The sequence below is a fragment of the Microtus ochrogaster genome, chromosome 19 (genome assembly GCF_000317375.1).
Source record: "Microtus ochrogaster isolate Prairie Vole_2 chromosome 19, MicOch1.0, whole genome shotgun sequence".
NCBI lineage: Eukaryota > Metazoa > Chordata > Mammalia > Rodentia > Cricetidae > Microtus > Microtus ochrogaster.
Genome location: NC_022021.1, coordinates 8,298,226 through 8,317,418, shown reverse-complemented (window position 1 = coordinate 8,317,418; position 19,193 = coordinate 8,298,226). Strand labels below are relative to the sequence as shown.

The following is a 19,193-nucleotide window of genomic DNA, read 5'->3' as shown; positions in this document are numbered from 1 at the left end:
AGGCTGACCCCAGACACTGCAGTCACACTGGAGTAAGAAGCTCCGTGCACTGCACAGCAGGCTGACCCCAGACACTGCAGTCACACTGGAGTAAGTTCGGTGCACTGCACAGCAGACTGACTCAGACACTGCAGTCACACTGGAGTAAGAAGCTTGTTGCACTGCACAGCAGGTGACTCCAGACACTGATGAGGCACTGTGCTTCAAGAGCTGGAAAGATGCAGAACGCACTTACTGTGTGAAATATCTGTTTCTCTAATAATTATAACACCTATTTCCAGTATCTAACTGTGTGTCCCAGGGAACACTTTGATCCTTGCAAAGTCAGAAATGGCAGTGAAGACTGAAGCTGAAGCGTGAGAAGCTCATTTCCAACTGGCCTTCTCCCTGACCTTTCTGACCTCTATGCTCATTTCCTAAGCCAAAGAGCAGTTTCATTGCTTAATATAATACCATTCATGATGAAAATTGTCCTAGGATAGTTTGAAAATGTAGGGACTTGTCTGTGTAACTGTGTTAAAATACAGACTATAAAATACAAACACTCAGTTATGTATTAAAAAGATGAATAAAGCCGATAGTGATGACACACGCCTTTAGTTCCAGCACTCAGGAGGCAGACACAGGCAGATCTCTAAGTTCAAGGTCATTCTGGCCCATAGAGTGAGTTTCAGGACAGCCAAGGATACAGAGAGAAACCTTACAATCAAAAAATAAATAAATAAAAATGCATAAATAATACGTAAAACAAAAAAAATAGAAAAGGTAAATAAAATGCCAAGAGTATTTGTCAAAATGCCAACAGCAGCTGCCTCCGATTAAGGAGCAGTTTCCTCTCCTTTCTCACTTTTTTCACACTGCAAACCTTAGTCCCTAACTTACTCAACATCGGCATCTGCGGGAAGCCAGCACTGATATCCATGTAGTGAATACATATTATGCTGAGGACCATGCAAAAAAATACGAAGAGATTTGTCTGTAATATCAGTTTCTATGAGAATCTTGACAAAGAACGAAACCCACAGGCTGGGAAGGTAAAGGAATAAACATGGGGGCTGGAGAGGTGGCTCAGCAGTTAAGAGCACTTGTTGCTCTTGCACAGGATCCAGATTCAATTCCCAGTACCCACATGGAGGCCATTTGTAACTCCTGCTCCAGGAGGCCCACCCCTTCTTCTGACAGCCTTCAAACTAGGCATGCACGTGGTGCACACACTTATAGCAGGCAAATGCTTATACACAAAAATAAACCTTTAAAACCTATTCAAAAAGGAATAAATATGAATAAAGAATGGGCCCATATAGCAGGAAAAGTGGTTTCTACAAAAGGGTTCAGGCAGGCTGATGTGCTTCTCCAGGCCTCAGTTTCTTCCCCTTAGGATAAAAACAGTTAAATTAAATGGTCTCTTAGTTTAAATTCAGTCACAGGACATGAAAATGTGGAGCCAAAATAGAGGTCCTACACTGTAGCCAAAGATTTCCCTATACACACTCTGGAGAGGGAGTCTGGGGAGCTCCTTTGCTCTGTTGTGTGGGAAAAGAAATGCCCAAGGAGGCTGGACACATTGCAGCTGCTACTATGAAGGAGGATGTTCTGGCCACCTCTATATTTGTGAAGCTCAGTTAAGAACAACTTTTCAACTCACTAAACCCAACTGCTCACAGGTGACAAATGGTGTATTCTTTTATAAAAAAAATGTTTTAAGATTTATTTATGTGTATGAGGGTTTTGCTTGTATGTATATAAACATACTACATGTGCCTGGTGCCTGTCAAGGTCAAAATAGAGTATTAGATTCCCTAGAACTGGAGTTATGGATGGCAGTGAACCAACATGTGGGTTCTGGGAACTGGATCCAGGTCTTCTGCAAGAGCAACATGTGCTCTTAACAGCTGAGTCAGCGCTCCAACCCCAAATGGCACTTTCTTAACCAGCCCTAAAAGACCTCCAATAAGAGGCATAAGAAACATAAACAGGAGACACAACAGTTAAGAATCATCAGGCACCGAGATACGTACACACTTCCTGTGTCCCCCTTTGTTGTCCCCACTCTGTAGGCAACTGCAGTGACTTCTGGCTAGCTACTCACATGGCTGAGGGATAAGTGAGTCCTCTCAGCCTCCTTTCTTAAGAGCACTAATCTTATGCAGGAGGAGGCCACTCTTAAGATCTAATCAACTCCAATGATTAGAAACATGTCTCTTAACGCTATCGACTTGATACTTAGGATTTCCATGTTTGACTCTGGAGGGGGACACAACATGCTGGCCGTGCAGTAGATCTTCTCAGAGGCCTGAGCTAATCATGGCAGCTGCTCTGCCCACCACTTGAGTAGCTGACTGCCTCTTTTCAGAATTGCCATCCGCACAGTTTGTTTGCAGCAGGCATTCCTAGTTAGTCCCTTCCGGGCCCAACTTTCTTACTTAGTCAACACTTCTACCGGGTTGCCTTGGTAGAAAAAAAGACTTGATGTTTGCTCTTCAGTGACCAGCCAGGAGCCTGGCTCTAGACTCAGTCTTGTCTCAAGGCTCTTCCACAGGTTTGAGCCTCCCTTAGCCAGGATGTGTGCTGAGCCCCTCTGCCCGTCATTCTCCGTTACAGTCACCCATTCCATTTTCTTTGTTTCCTCTCTGAAATGACCTTATCTTGCTTGCTTGTTACTACCCATCTCACTGCTAGAAGTTCCCATGATCGATGAGTCTGATAGTCGAATGTGTTACAAAGGCAATGCTTACCACGTTTATGGTTTAGAAGCAATGTCTGCATTATCTTTAAAAATTAGGGAGATATGAGTCTTTTTCTTCATCCCAAGATGACACAGTAAAGAAGATAATGACCAAGGACTTCACCGACCCATTTAATGTGCTCATCTATCTTCTGGATAGGATAGGTATCTGAGGTATCACACATCAAAGGCTTCCAGATACATTCATAACACACATTAAATCTGTCCAGAAGAGCACTAAGGATGAGTGAGCATTCCCTAAGAGAACAGTCTAAAGCCATTGTTAGCATGAGTAAACATCCTAACAGGACAGAACAAAGCCAAAACTTGGCCAAACTCCCTCTGCACCCAAGGAAGCCTACTGAAGTGAATGGGAGTGTAGACAACTGGACTACTCAGCCAGCCAGTGCCAGGTCACACGCTGAGCAAATCTTAAAAGAGACCACAGAGAAGAAGAGATGGATTAAAATGAGCAGAGGCAAACAGAAGCTGCAAGGACCACACGAAGAGGCCTGACATGTTGGACAGAATGCTATCTGATGAGCCAGTGGTAGATGGTAGGGGCCCTGCTGGAACCAAAGCACAGGTAACAAATGGCACTCAAAATTTTTCCCACACACATACAGAAAAGAAAAGGCTGTGGAATTTGAGCTCCTTTCTCAAGAGTCTGCCTTTAGCATGAGTGACATCTATCAGAACAGAGTTCAAAATTTAAGAGTCAAAATGTTGAGTAGAACTTGAAATAACCAAGCATCCACAACATTAAACATTATCTTCTTTGGGAAAGGTGAAAATTTAACAGCATGAGAAAGTCATAAAAAGGCTGGGAGACAGCTTAGTTAGCAAGTCCTGTGTAAGTTTGAGAACCTGGGTTTAGAACCCTACCACACACATGTAAAGCCAGGCGAAGTGGAACATGCCTATAACCCCAAAGGCAGGAGATCCCTGGGTCTTGTTGAATAGCTAGCCAAATTGAATCAGCAAGCTCCAGGTTCAGTGAGAGAGCCTGTCTAACGAAATAGAGAATGACTGGGGAAGACACCCAATGTCAATGATCTACCTTCCACATACATCCATACACACACATGCACCTAAACATGTGTATGTGCGCATGTATGCGCACATGCAGGTGTGCACGCGCACACACACACAAACACACAAGTTCATATGCATCATCTCACTTAGTTCTTACAACAGTTTCATGGAGGGAGGGTAGTCTTATGCACTCAATCCTGGCCTCAAACTTATACACCCCCTGCCTCCATCTCCTGATAGCAAGCATTACAAATGTGCACCGTGGCCCCTTTGTCCCCATGTGTGGTGATTTCAATAAAAATGCCCTCCAGAGGCTCATAAGGAGTGGCACTATTAAAATGTGTGGCCTTGTTGGAGTAGGTGTGGCTTTGTTGAAGGTAGGCTTGAGGTCTCAGAAGTTCAAGGCAGGCCTAGTGACACACAGTCTCTTCCTGCTGCCTTCAGATCCAGATGTAGAAACAGTGAAGAAACATAAAGGCCTGGGAAGCTAAGAGTCCTGCCCAGCAGAGCAGAGCACTGGCAGCAAAACTGCTGACAGAGTCTCACAAGGGACCTCTGCTCAATGACAAGGAGGCATAGACACTGTTAAATCAGGGAAGAGGCCTCAGCTTGGGAAACTTGGCTCTGCCACTGAGGACGCTAGGATGACAGTCAGTCACAGTAGCCCCAAAGTCAAAAGTAGAAGAGAATCCAAAATTGTCACATGTTCATTTCTGAGACCCAGGTAAAAGCTAATTCTCTGCAAACCATGCTTCCTTCCTTGACAGGCACAGATACTGACACCCATCTTTAAAGACTGTGGCAGAGCTATTTTTATAGTAGCTGTGGGCCACTGGAAAAAATGTCAGTTTTAATGTGCTTTAGTCCCTGAAAATGTCAATCAATGGCAGGTTGTAGAGAAGACTCACTCCCCTCAGTCAAATCTCCACACCCGTAAGCTCGGGGAAGGAGGAATGGAAAGGACAGCGAGGTCAGCAACTCAGAGACCGGGGCAGTGGGCTAGGCCTTTCTGATCCCACATCCTACCCATCTCACGTTCAGCAGAGTAGTGGAAGCAAGGCTGGTACCTAGGCTTTCACTTATGGCTGGGAGAACCAAGGCCCAATGACTATGGTGGACTGTTCCAGGTGACAGGGAAGCAATGGAAGAACAGAATTTAAATTTTTATATGCTATATCACAGCACCCTCTGTGCCCACATAACAAAATGTGATGTCTTGGAGGAATTTTAGGGCAGGAAGAAATACTACCATGGACAGATTTTTTTTTTTCTGGCTAAAGTGATGGTTAAGGTTCCATTCAGGGGGAAATATTTGTTTGGGGGCCTTGAAGAACAAACAAGAGTTCAATCAATGGGTATCAGTTAGGGAGAGGAAGAAAGAGGACCACGCTGGGCAGATACCAGCAATAGGTATTTTAAGAAAAGAAAATCAGAAAAAAAAAAAAAGAAAAAAAAATCAGTATCAATTGGAGAGGTGGCTGGATGGTTAAATGGTCTGCTGGTCCTCTGGGACGTGAACTCACTTCCCAGCACCCACAGCAGGTGGCTCACAACCACCTGGATCCACTGTAGGAACTAATGCCCTTTAAGCCACCGAGAACATCCATACACAAAGTGTGCACCCACACAGAAACAAACCTACACATGAAAGTAAATGAATAAATCCTTTTCAAGTCAGTGTCTAACAAATGTTTTCTCACTGTGCCTAACAGGCAAGGAGAACACAGGGTGCCATTCACGCCTCCCTTGGGGCTGGAGACAGGGTCCAGCAGCAAAGTGTCCATACAGCTCTTGCAAAGAACCTAAGATCCCAGCGCCCATATCAGACACCCCATACCCACCTGTAACTCCAGCTCCAGTCCATCTGATGACCTCTCCTGGCCTCCACAAGCACCAGCACTCATGTGCATATGCCCACACATAGACATGCAAGCAGACATAGAATTAAAATTACATCTTACAATGCTTCCTCCAAGCTGGCCCTATGGTCATGAAAGTGGAAGAGCTGTCCCCGACCTCGGCAGGGTAGCACAATAGGGTGAACCCCGTTAGTGCAGGTGTGGGTGAGCCAGCCCTAGAAGTGTGAGCATGGGAGAGATGTCCCATTACCCATCTGTCTTGAAGCACCAATGTGGGGGAGAGCCGCCCTCCCTCCGATCAACTTCTGGGGCAAGTGGGAGAACTGGCCCTGTAGGCCTAAGAGCGAGAGTCAACCCTGCTAGTGTAGGCGTGGTGAGCCAGTCCTAAAGTAGTAAGCATGGGAAAGCTCCCCCATTTCATATCTGGGGGACCAACCCTACAGCTGCTCAGGCCCAGACCCGAGGTTATGACTTGGCCCGCCCCATTACCCACCCCATCTATGATCTGCTGGAGCAGAAGGGACCTGACCTGCAGACCCACGTCACACGTTCCAATAGACGAACAAATAAGGGTGTCTCTACTACACACCATACACAGTCCTGGGCACTAAAGAGCCTCAGTCACTTACTGATCTAGACCCCAGTACTTGCCTCTAGGGAACTGGGCAGTAGGTTTCCCACAAGCTAGAGAGATCCACAGTTCAGTGGCTTCCTGGAGATCTCTGCACATTAGGCTCATTGTCTCTCCCACCGAACTTCCTAAAGCCACAGAGTTGAATTTAGATTTCTTATCTCAAAATCAAAATACAAGAACAACTTTGTTTTCAAAAGCCCACCCACCAGATAGCCAGACGGTCACAGGGCAGTTATAACTGTCATGTCGTATTATGGACTGCTCTAATCAGTGTGTCCTGGTTTTGCACAGGGCCACAAGGATACACAGTGCTGACTCCTTAACCTCAAGGTGACGGATGGGGCTAAGACAGCCACAGTCCTTGGGTCACTATCCTCTAGGCCAAAGTAAACTCTTCCTTCTCCTTTTATTTCAGTGTGCTGTCAAAAAGGTATCATTCCCTATGTGTTCAGGCAGCAAGTATGGCTGAAAAAGCACCACTTGTTCTAGACTATACCCATGTTCCAAGAAACTGTCAAAGACTCAACTCCGGCAGCCTCTAGATCACTTTACCATTCTGAGGATTAGTTTATCACAAGTATGCAGAGGTGTTACCCTGTAGTATCTCATCTTTCTTCTACTTCTTCAGTGCAATGCTCTGTAAACTGTGAAATCCCCAATCCTGAAAAAGTAACATATTTTTTTTCTGGAAGAGAAAGAGGCAAAACTTTAAAGTGAGATTTGGACGTTACTGAGGTGTCTCAGTAAATCCTCAGTGACAAATCTGAGTAGGAGAGTGCTGTGCATCGGGGGCACGCTGTGGACACGGCTATGACACCTCCACAGGCATGACACTCCCTGTCCTTGTCGAGACAGAACCCTCTGGGAGGCACATCAAAAAGAACAACTGTGGCTTAGGAGGATAAGTACAAAGGGGGGAAACACGGAGTGTAGGTGTGGGGTGTGGGATCATCGGAGCGTTGGTGAGGGAAGGCTTTGCGTCAGGAGACATCTGAGAGGGAGAAAAGGCAGAGTTTGAAATGGCGAAGTGGGCTGTGGGCGTGCGGGGGCAGAGAGCGTGAGCGGGGACGGATGACATTCTAGGCGGAGGGAATACCATCTGCCAAGCCCGACGGCACAGTTATAGAGGACTACGAGAGCACACATCAGTTCAGATGGGAGCTGGCGTGGCAAGTTAGAAGAGGCTACAGGTGAAAGGAGTGGACGTGGGCAGGATGGAGGATGTAGGGACTGAAGGACAAGCCCTTAGAAGAGATCCCTAAAACTGTGAGAGAAGCAAGCAAATGGTTTCTTTGCTATGAGAACTCTAGTGATATCACAGAATACAGAATCCAAGAAAGCTAGAATAGTTTAGATGTCTGAAAGACTAATTTTCAAAACAATGTAACTATCAGAAGTAACAATGATACCTAACTTTGAGGGCATTTCTGTCAGAATATAGTTTATAAATTAGTAGGCAGTTTATAAATTAAAATAGTACATGTTAGATTGAGTTTTACATAGTAAGTTCTTTCTCTACACTATCCCTGTATATAAATTTATACCCTGAAAGCAGAATGCAGTTCACCATAGCAACAGTCTATATCAACTCCTACTCAAGTTAGGAAAAGCTTATGCAAGAAAAAGTGAATATTCTGGAACACTCTAAACTGCCAAGTAGGAAAAAAACCACTCAGTTTATTTTGTAAAGAATTAAATACAAGAGTTAACAATTTTTTTTAAATGTCTTTGTAATTAGAAGGCTACTGTATTTGTTCAAACCTGACTTATTAACAATATAGTACATTCTGGTTTTGTTTAAAAAGAGGAAAATGAGCCGGGCGATGGTGGCGCACGCCTTTAATCCCAGCACTCGGGAGGCAGAGGCAGGCGGATCTCTGTGAGTTCGAGACCAGCCTGGTCTACAGAGCTAGTTCCAGGACAGGCTCCAAAGCCACAGAGAAACCCTGTCTCGAAAAAAACCAAAAAAAAAAAAAAAAGAGGAAAATGAAAATAAAAGAAAAAGATATAAAAAGAGAAATGAACAAACAAGGCATCAATGCTAAGGATAAGGTTGTTTAATGAAGAGGATGAGCATCGGCAGTAGAGAACATTTTCCTGAGGGGCTTATCAGTTAAACATAAGCCAAGCTGCTAAATACTAGAACTACATTACTTTCTCTGGAGAAGCTACTGGCATGGAAACTAACAGAGTTCTTATTCTTATATAGGTTTCTCCTTAAAGACAATGAAAATCAGTATTTGTAACTCATCTGACAAATTGATTGCATACACATTTTTCTTGCAAGAATGAACAAGTTTACAGACATTGTGTCTCTCTGGTTGCTATGGTCTCAATGTCTATTTCTCTCCTTCCCATGATGACAGTACCAAGGGCTTTGAGGAGGTGATTAATACACAGGGACCAAGAGGGATCGCCCCCTTCTCCCTCCATGTGAGGACACAGTGACAGGTGCCATGATATGGGATTCCCCTCTGTATGCTAAGAATGTTTTATTGCCATTGGTTAATAAAGAAGCTGCTTTCAGACATAACCAGGCTCGAAGATACATACATACATACATACATACATACATACATACATACATATATATATATATATAGAAGGAAGAGCAGAAAGAAAGGAGACAAAGTCAGTGAGATGCCATGTCTCTTCCACCAGAGGAGACAGACGTGCCCTGGAACTTTATCAGTAAACCACGAGCCTTGTGGTAAAATATAAAATAATAGAAATGGGTTAATTTAAGATGTAAGAGCTAACTAGAAATACGCTTAAGCTATTGGCCAAACAGTACTGCAAATAATATCGTTTCTGAATGATTATTTTGGGTCTGAGCAGCTGGAAACAAATGAGCAGCCTCCGTCAACAGAGCCACACCTAAAGCACAAAACCAGCTCCCACAAGGCACTGACACCTTCATCTTGAATTCAGTCTCCAGAATCACGAAAGATAGTTTCTGTTGTTGGAAAGCCACCCAGTCTATGGTACTTCATTGTAACAGTCTGAACAGACCCAAAATAATTATAAATTACCAACAAATCCTATATGACTTGATATGTAACATTAAATCAACAGAATTAGAAGCTTTTCATCTCACCCCACACACGCATGGCTGGTCACGGTGAGCGTGTCATATCCTTGCTCGTGGCCCAACATGGTCTACTGCTCTTGCACCAGCTCCATAATAACTTCTCTCTGGCTGCTCTCCTGCATTTCAATCCTGCCACTGACTGAACTCTCCAATGCTTTGTTTCTAACTTCTCTGTGCAAAGCTTCTGCCATGTTTAGGCTGCTATCTTGCTGTACTTTTCCATTCAGGGTTCAAAAGTTCCTGTTTCTTCAGGGTCCTCCCACAGCTACTTGCCCTTATTACAGACATCTACAAACCTCAATTACCATTCCTTGAAGTCTCTGATTCCTGAATCACTATCATTGTCCACAACAAATACCACTGCCATTTTAGACAATTCCAATAGTCACGTGGACAGCTCTTACTAACTTTTCTTTCCCAAACTCTTTGTTTCATGATCTCATTTCTGCCCTGCTACCCACTTCCTGAATCTTGCCGGTACCCACAACACCAAAACCTCTGAAATCTTGCTTTATTATGAAGGAATTAAGAATATGTTAAATTAATAAAAATGTAGAATCATAGGTGTCCTTTAAGAGAATTGCAGCCTAGATCAGCTAATCACTCTTAATTCTTTGAGAGTGTTTGAAAACATGCACCATAGGACAGAGCTCACTAATGTTGTATGCTAATGAAAATCTGAAAATGCATTGTGTAATTCCAACATCAGTTGCGTATTTGTGAATATAAAGCGTTTTTATTGGGCTACATTGAAGAAGTAAGATAATCATCTTTAGTTGTTAAATCTTTCAATGTAAAGAGAAATTTTCCTTTGGGAATTATACCAATTCCACAGTTGGCTGTGACTATAAAACTATGCCTGAAATTAGTCCATTTAAAGCTATTTACTTATAAAAATATTTATTTGATACTCACAATGTCCTTACCATACTAGTTTTGGTGTCAGGTGGTACTTACTGATAAACTTGTACTGTTGGGCACAAACTGATCCTGTTCACCCAACAACACATCAATCATAGGATGTCTTCCATTTTTTATGATGATTTTCTTTTCTTCTTGTAGAATTGGCCTGAAAAAAAAAATAAGTTTTATCAACCTGTAGACACGAAAGTAGCTTTCGAAAAGAACCACTGACTAGCTTGACATGGTAGCATACCTTTAATCTCAGCACTAGGGAGACAGCCAGGGAGATTTCTGTGAGGTCAAGGCCAATCGGATATACTGATACATCATGCAAAGCTTCAGAACCCAACACAGAAGACCTCAATAACACGTGTTCAGAATAATGATTTGAGAACAACTAATCAGCACTTAATCAGGAAGCAGCATTTGTGAATATCAGCACAATGAAGGACAAGCCTCAGCAAGCCTTATGAATTCTATCTTCATATGATTTCAGTTTTCATTTGTCTATTGATATCTGAGATCAGTTTTAAAATTGCTTCAGATTTATTTATGTGTATGAATGTGTGCCATGTCAGGGCCTGGAATTGTGGATGGTTGTGTGCTGTGGGAAATTGCTCTTGTACCCTGCAAGGATTTGTCACTTGTATTAGTTTACTAAAACGCTGATTGGCCAATAGCCAGGCAGAAAGGATGGGCGGGGTAACCAGACTAGGAAAATTCTGGGACGAGAAAAAGGCAGAGATGTAGTCACAGCAAGACACAGAGGAAACAAGATGAGAATGCCTTACTGAGAAAAGGTACAAAGCCACATGGTTAAACATAGATAAGAATTATGGGCCAGGTGGTGGTAGCACAAGACTTTAATCCCAGCATCTGGGAGGCAGAGGCAGGAAGATCTCTGTGAGTTTGAGGCCAGCCTGGTCTATAAAGTGTGTTTCAGAACAGCCAGGACTGCATACATAGAAACCCTGTCTCAAAAAAACAAAAACAAAAAACAAAACAAAGAAAGAATTATGTGTTAATTTAGGTTGTAAGAGCTAGTTAACAATAAGCCTAAGAAATAGGCCAAACAGTTGATAATTAATATAAGCCTCTGTGTGTTTATTAGGGATTGAACAGCTAGAAGACTGGGCAAGACAGAAACTATCGTTTACAGTTGTGAGCTGCCGCATAGGTGCTGGGAATTGAACCCAGGTCCTCTGTAAGAACCCCCTCTGCTCCCAAACACTGATCCCTCTTCCTAGCCCTTCTTATCTATTTTAAATACAGCTTTATTCTATTTATCAAAGCCTCAGGAGTCAACACTGAAATCTGTTTGGTGTCTCCCTTCCTAGCCTTCATCTGCACAATGATACTCATAGACATATTGCACTCATTGTGCTTTATTTGAAAAACAGAGTCATATTTCAATACAGCATCTCACAACCACTGTAACTCAATAGATTATTTAAATAATCATCACACATAAAATATATACTCTACCACCTACCACCTGGGTCTAATGGATCCTTGTTTTTATTTTTAAAAATCTTTTTTAAAGATAACTTTATAGAAGTAAAATCAACCTCAGAACAATTTTAATAAAATAATAGTTATCATCATCATCATCATCATCAATAGTAACAGTAGTAGTAGTAACATTATGGGATTGAGGCCATGACCTCACTCATATTAGGAAATGCTCCACCACTAATCTATAATCTAGTAAGCATGGCAAACCAAATCTTATTCAAACCAAATTTATTCTTAGTCTTCAAGGAATGGGTAACATATGCTGAATGTAACATACTCATCTATGAATACTAAATTCAAAATTTTAAATTACTTCTGGTCAATCAGACTAGCCTGTGCTCCTGTCTGTAAGAGATTGCTTGGACTAATGATTGATATGCGAGGGCCCAGCCCATGTGGGCAACACCATTCCAAGGAAGGGGTTGTGAGCTGCATAAGAAAGCTCAGCTGAGCATGAGCAGAGAGTGCCAGTAGGCAGCATTCCTTCATGGGTTCTGCTTCGGTTCCTGACCTGATGTCACACAGAGAAGCACTATGACCTGGAAGTGTAAACCAAACAACCCTCTCCTCCCCAAGCTGCTTAGAATCAGAGTGTTTTATCACAGCAACAGAGAAGGAATCAGAACAAAGGGACATCTAGAAGAACAAGAAAAGAATAGCTTGGGAGTTTAGAGTATAATACAGGGTTTTAGGAAGGTGCTTCTGAGTTTCTCATAAGAGAAAAAGATGAAAGAACATGTAGGAGATATAAAGTTTAAAATCAAATGGAAGGTGCTCTACCAAGTTAAGTCAGTGCATAGTCTTTATGAGACTGAGGTGACTTCTCCGAGATTCTGCTGTAGAGCCAAACTGAGTGTTTTGTTCTGCTCGAAAATCGACAATGACTTATTCTGTTGCTATCAAAATTATATAATGACAAAACACTTCTTAGGAGGGTAAGAAGCAAAGGAAAAGTCACAGTCCTGAGATGCTATTCCATACAGAACAGCTACAGCAGGGAGGACAGGCAGGGCGCACTAGCAATATCCCAGGGCTGTGATGGGAAGGACTGAGGAAAGCTAGGTATATATTATATATTTTTAAATTGCAGCTTTCTCTTTTAACTGTCCCAAAGGAATAGAATATAAATGATGTTAGTGAAACAAGTAAACATAATACAAATTAGACAGAAAGGACCAAAGTAAGAACTTGGCCTGAAGGCTACAGGACAGTCAAAGATCCCATGTATGAAGCCAAGTAGTCAGGTTAACCAAAGATCATGGCTCATGTGCACTAACATCATAAAAAGCTAAGAACTGGAAAAAAAAAAGCTTACCTCTCAGAAAGATACAATTTAAAATGCAGTTTAAACACAAGTTTCCTGTTTTGTGGCAATTTATATCCACTTTAATTTTCTGCCCAAGAGACTGATGTAATCCACTGTCAAAAGTATATAAGATTATGTAGTTTCACCAAACTCCAGTGAATTTTTTCTAATATAAAATACACAGTGCATAATTTGAAAATTTTTTTAGCATTTAAAATGTTTCCTGAAATGCCTATAGATGGACTCAACAATCCTTGGACTAAGGACAAACAAAAGAGCTGACTGAAGTGCAGAAAACCACCATCCAGAAGCACCAGATAACTAACATGCCATTAGCAGGCAGGACTGGGGGAGACTGAGGCCCAGGAGATGGACCACCATGAAGTGCTGAGAGGTATCTAAGAGTCCAAGGGAAGCTAAACTCATGGGGCAGCTGTGACCTGGAGAAGAAGCTATGAAGAACTGTCCCAGGTCCCAGAGTAGAGCTGGGAGGAGGGCAGGTACCTCTCCATCACCTTAATCCTGATCTGGAACAGTAACACCAGACTGGAAGTGTCCTGAGGTGCCTACTAGATGAAAAACCACTCCAGAATGGATACTGTTTGGCTGGGGGCTTCACCCCAGCCCCCTGGCACCCATTTTGAAACGTTGGGTGGAAAGTTCCATTTCAAAGCTCCCTCCCCTGGGAGTTGCCCCAGTCCAAACTCCACCTCTGAGAAAGCCCGCCAAACAGTGACCCCTCCCCAGGGAAGGCCAAGACCACTCCCACAGGCTATTTAAACTGCCATTCAGGTTCTCCTTTTCCCCTTTATTAATTTTCCAGAGGGGCCACCTGGGAGGGCTGGCATCCATTAAACCTGGGCTTTTCCTAATTCAGTCTGATTTGGATTATTATGTAGGCAGAGTGGTTTGTTGTTAACAGGTACAACACAAACCATTTCTACAAGTGATGATTAAAATCACCAGCAGTCAAGAAGACAGAAAAGACGAGCAGAAATGACAACACACACAGATCCACCAGCACTTCAGATACCTTACCCGACAAAGACTTTAAATTTACTGTGTCTATTCACGTACAGAGAAACTGCACAAGGTTGAAAGATAACAGAAGGAAAAACCATTTGCCCATCTTCTACACTGATGAAAATCCTAACTTGGTGCGATCAAACCTCATAACTATTTCCGTGTCCCTTTTTCACGAGCAATCAAACCTCAGAACTATTTCCGTGTCCCTTTTCCACGACGGCAGTTCCAGCAGCAGCAGCACATACCTGAAGGAGCCTTAAAGAGGGATGAGGAAAAGGAGAGCACCCTCGGTCTCGACTAGGAAGAGTGTATAAACAAACGCTAAATGTCTCTGCTTCATTCAGAAATAGACTATCAGGAAAAGCTCACTTCACAGATCTAGTGTAAAAGACCTCCTTCTGACACCACAAATGTAGAAGGGAATGCAGAGTCTAGGTTTTTATAATAATACAGGATAAACAGGATATAAATTTCCCTTGTTTGCTTCAGTGAAGATTCAGCTGCACAATGTCTATGGGTAACTGATCAGGCAACAGTGTGTATGTTTGAGATCCCTTTGGTATGATAAAGAGCTACGTAGTAACTGAGATGCAAAGAATCTATTTTAAACATGACTGCTATAACCAATAATGGAGATATACTTATCACAATGGGGCAGTAAAAGAAAATATCACACTTAGAGAACATAGCTTATATACTCAATCCCTCCAAACATCTCTCACAAAGAAATGTACATTAAACAACCTCGCTCTAATACCCTCTACGTACTGGAGAGCATAGGACACTTAAATATATATTTTACAAACTTGACACAATACAAAGAGGAAACCCCAATTTGAAAGACGTAAGGACAGCAAGATCGCCCACTAGAAACTTCAGGTCACAGGCACAGCCAGGCAGCAGCCTCTGAAGCTTTTTAGTCCTCCCAATAAACCAGACAGCTAAATAGTCTCTTCATTTTCCTGAAATATGTAGCTTAGTTTAAAATGCTTTTGAAAGATAATGTATTGAAAAGATAGAATTACTATTTAGAGTTCGACTGATTTAATCCTAGCGTCCTTTCTAAAAAGGAGACCGGGGAATGTTGGGATGCTCAGAGGCCACTGAAGAACAGCGGCATGAGTCAAGGAGGACCAGAAGAGCTCACAGCCACCAAGCAGAACCCCATCTTCCTGGTCCCTATTTATATGCAAGCTTTTATAACCATAATTTTTAAAATTGAGGGGAAATATGCCATAAAGTTTCTAAGAGCAAAGGGGTCCTCCAACTTCATCTTACAACTTGACACAAACTTAAAGGTCCAAGTGTAACATTCTCTCCAGGGTTATGCTGTCATCCACATTCAACCTCAGAGAGCAGGGAGGAAAGGAGTGGAATTTTCAAGTTTAATATGCGCATGTGATATCTGGATTTAACAAGAGGATAACACATCTGAACAACCACGATATTTTATAATAGCAATCGCCAAATTAATCGGATCCTCCCATTTTGTCTGAAATCATGATAATTGGCGGAAATGAAAAACTCTGTTACCTGCAGTAATTTCCTTGCTTGGCGACCTTGGCCAGGGAGAAAATGCAGTCAACAGTTGCTAGGTGATTCACGGCCTTGCACAACGTGTGGTAATGCTCACCAAAATTCCTACAGAAACAGCAACAAGAGGAATGGGCTGATGTCTCGACCTATGACAGCCGTGCAACAAGCAACCGTCCACTAGCATCACAAGCACAAATGAAATAAGCAAATGAATCGCACAAGCACGAGAGAGGGACAGTGTATGGAACTGCCTTTCGGGGTAAAACAGCTGTTACTGAGTGTTTACCCACCTTGTTTGGAACAATTATATAAGCCTAAAGAACAGTTCTGGTATGACGATACAGACATAGTATAGTACATATATAACTATATATGCTATAGTCACATTTCATCTGACTGGGACATTTCACTTCAGGAAAGGAATTTCAAAACAGAATTCAGTCTCCGTCTCCTTCCTTCCACAGCATCAAGAACTCCTGAGGTGGGCCATATTCCACAGGCACTTTTCCTCATAGCAACAGCCAACATTGGAGTATCTGTCTCAGGGTGTCTCCCAGGGAACTGGCAGTACAGTCTGTCTGATTGACTGAGCTTTTGTGATCATCTGAACAGGTATGGTCCTCATAGACTCATGTGTTTGAGTGCTTGGTCCATAGGGAGTGGCACTATTAGGAGATACAGCTTTGTTGTAGTAGGCATGGTCTTGTTGGAAGAAGTGTGTCACTGTGGAGGCAGGTTTTGGGGTCTCATATATGTTCAAGCTACACCCAGTACACAGTTCACTTCCTATTGCCTGTGACTCAGGATGTTGAACTCTCAGGTTCCTCTTCACCACCACGTTGGCTTGCATGCTGCCATGCTGCCCAACATGCCAATAACGGACTAAACCTCTGAACTGTAAGCCAGCCCAAATTAGTTTTCCTTTTTAAGAGTTGCTGTGGTCATGGGCTCTTTTCCCAGCAACAGAAACTCCAACTAAGACAGCGTTAGAACCCTAATAGAGTCCACACTCCCAGCACAGAAGAGACATTGCAACACACATAAATAAGAACTTCTTCAGCTAACTTATTAATATTTGGTGATAGAAAATACCAAGGCTTTTATTAAAATATTTATTCACAAAATGAATAGAAATGTTTCTAGAGTTGGGTTTTTTTAAAACCTCTTTTTACCTATATTATTCCATGATCTCATCATAGTATTTTATCCCAATATGTGCAAAACTGTACAAACCATGGATATTTATATATAACGATAAATTGTGGGTGTTTAAAATAAGCATAATTGGCCAGACATGATGGCATAAGCTGACAATTCAGCACTCAGGAAACTGCTGAGGATCACAAGTTCAAGGTCACCCTCAACCACGCAGGCATTCATGTCCTGTCTCAAATAAATGTATAAAACAATAACAAAAAATACTACAATAGAACCGAAGACTTATTTTGTTTGTTTGTTTGTTTGTTTTTTTCGAGACAGGGTTTTTCTGTAGCTTTGGAGCCTGTCCAGAAACTAGCTTGAACTCATCCACTTGCCTCTGCCTCCTGAGTTCTAGGATTAAAGGCATGTGCCCCACCACCCAGCTAAGGCTTAATTTTTAAATGCTCAGAACAAAATATCATTTAAGCAAAGAGAGAATGTGTAACTAAGCTTAAATTTTTAGAGGAGATAGTCATCTGAGAGAAACTGGGTTCTGCTCAATTAAAAGCATTCAAAAGTATGCAGTCATAGGTCCTCTGAAGTCAGAATCTGAGGAAAAGCAATGACAACTAAGTCTCCAGAAGGTTCAAGAGAAATGCTGGAGGAAATTACTCCTCACTGCCTGGACACAGGAAGGATACCTCTTATCGTTGCCTCGCTACCCTCACGGCAGAGCTGCTTACCTAAAGTTCACAAAGGAAGTTCAGAGGAATAAAGTAACCACCCCAGGCTCACACAACTGTGACCAGCTGAGCCCAGACTCAAACCACATTCTTGTTTTGTTTTGTTTTCTGGTTTTAACAGTGCTTGGGAACAATCCACATCCTATCCCAGGCCCAGCACAATCTCTCATAGATCTCTACTTCAATTCTAAACTATGACTCCACTTAACAATGCTATTCTGCAAGGTTCTATTAGCACTGTTGTTAATTTCTGTACAGAGTTAGGAAAAAACAGAAGCAAATTGCATGCCTATTTTCATAAAATCATAATGTAACTCAGGTATTCCTTACACAAACTGGGGAGGAAGACAGAGAGAGAAGTCACACTGAATACGTTTCTTGGCAGATTTATGTAATACAGTGTGGATTTCAGAAGTGCTGAGGGTCAGTCCATTAGCTGCTTATGGTTCTGTAGTTCTTCCCAACTTATAAAGGACATCAGGGTGCACTACTACAATGCTCAGTTCTTCCTAGATAACTTTATCTTGCTTTTAGAAAAACCCTCTATCTTCTGATTTGTTTTATTATCAAAAGTACTCTATTAAACTTTTTTCCTTCCTCCTTTCCCTCCCTTCTTCCCTTCCTTCCTTCCTTTCTTCCTTCCTTTCTTCCTTCCTTTCGTTATCAAGCCAGGGTTAAAATGTACAGCCCTGGCTGTCATGGAACTCGCTCTGTAGACCAGGCTGGCCTCAAACTCAGAGATCCATCTGCCTCTGCCTCCAAGTGTTGGAATTAAAGGCGTGCATCACCACTGCCTGGCTTACTAATGATAATTTTCATGCAAGTTTATTTTATTATTATTTGTAAGCTACGAATTGTATTCACAATATGGTTTACACATATTTATCTGAGTGGGCAAAATGTACTAATTAATTAGCCTATTTCCCCTGAATTAAAGTTCATCAAAATAAGTGAAATTAATTCTACTAGTAGTGTAAGAGTTTGTGCAAATCACAAACACACAGTGCTTATGGCCCTCCATCAGCTGGACCCTGATGGGTCAAGGCCCATGCTTGAGTACATGACAGTCCAGCACTACCCGTGTACCAATTCTCCCTCTTGTTGTGAGAACTGACTTCTTAACATGCATCTTGCTTTGTTCACTTCTAAATTGTGTGCAGTGATGCTATTTAATGCCACAGGGCTCAGAGAGGAGGAGTGAGAGACGACATCTAAAGTTTCACAGTCGTGTCGAAGTCAGTGCACATCTCTTCACAGCTTCAGAGTAGTCGTTGGAACTGAGCTGGGCTGGGAGTGCTCGCAAGGCAGGGAACAGCAAACTACAAACAAACCACTGTTTCCCCAAGAGCTGGCTCACAGCAGCAAACTGGTGCCCAACACTGTCAATAGGAATGCGTGACTGTCAAACAATCCAGAGTGTGAGCCATTCTGTAAGACAAGGGCCAGGACTCTTCCAAAAGAAATTCTGTGTCTTAAAAATGAAAAGCATGGCAGATTACTCTAGATTAAAACTGAATAAAGAACCATGACTAAATGCAATGTGTAAAAGTTAATTAGATCTTTCCTTTAAAAATTGGGACAGGGAGCATATACTTTTGTTGTATGATAGGGCCTCTCTTGGGTATATTCCCAAGAGTGGTATTGCTGGGTCCAGGGGTAGGTTGATCCCGAATTTCCTGA

General features: G+C 42.3%; 1 protein-coding gene across 2 annotated transcripts in view; it reads right to left on the bottom strand.

Annotated features, from left to right (window-relative positions):
• Msh3 (mutS homolog 3) overlaps window positions 1-19,193 on the bottom strand; it is a 162,556-nt gene that overhangs the window by 25,613 nt on the left and 117,750 nt on the right. For both annotated transcript variants that reach the window (XM_005356505.3, XM_005356506.3), the window contains exons 18-19: window positions 15,628-15,735; window positions 10,302-10,413 (exon numbers count right to left, since the gene is read on the bottom strand). In XM_005356505.3, coding sequence (XP_005356562.1) covers window positions 10,302-10,413; window positions 15,628-15,735 — 220 coding nt within the window. The remainder of the gene's footprint in view (window positions 1-10,301; window positions 10,414-15,627; window positions 15,736-19,193) is intronic.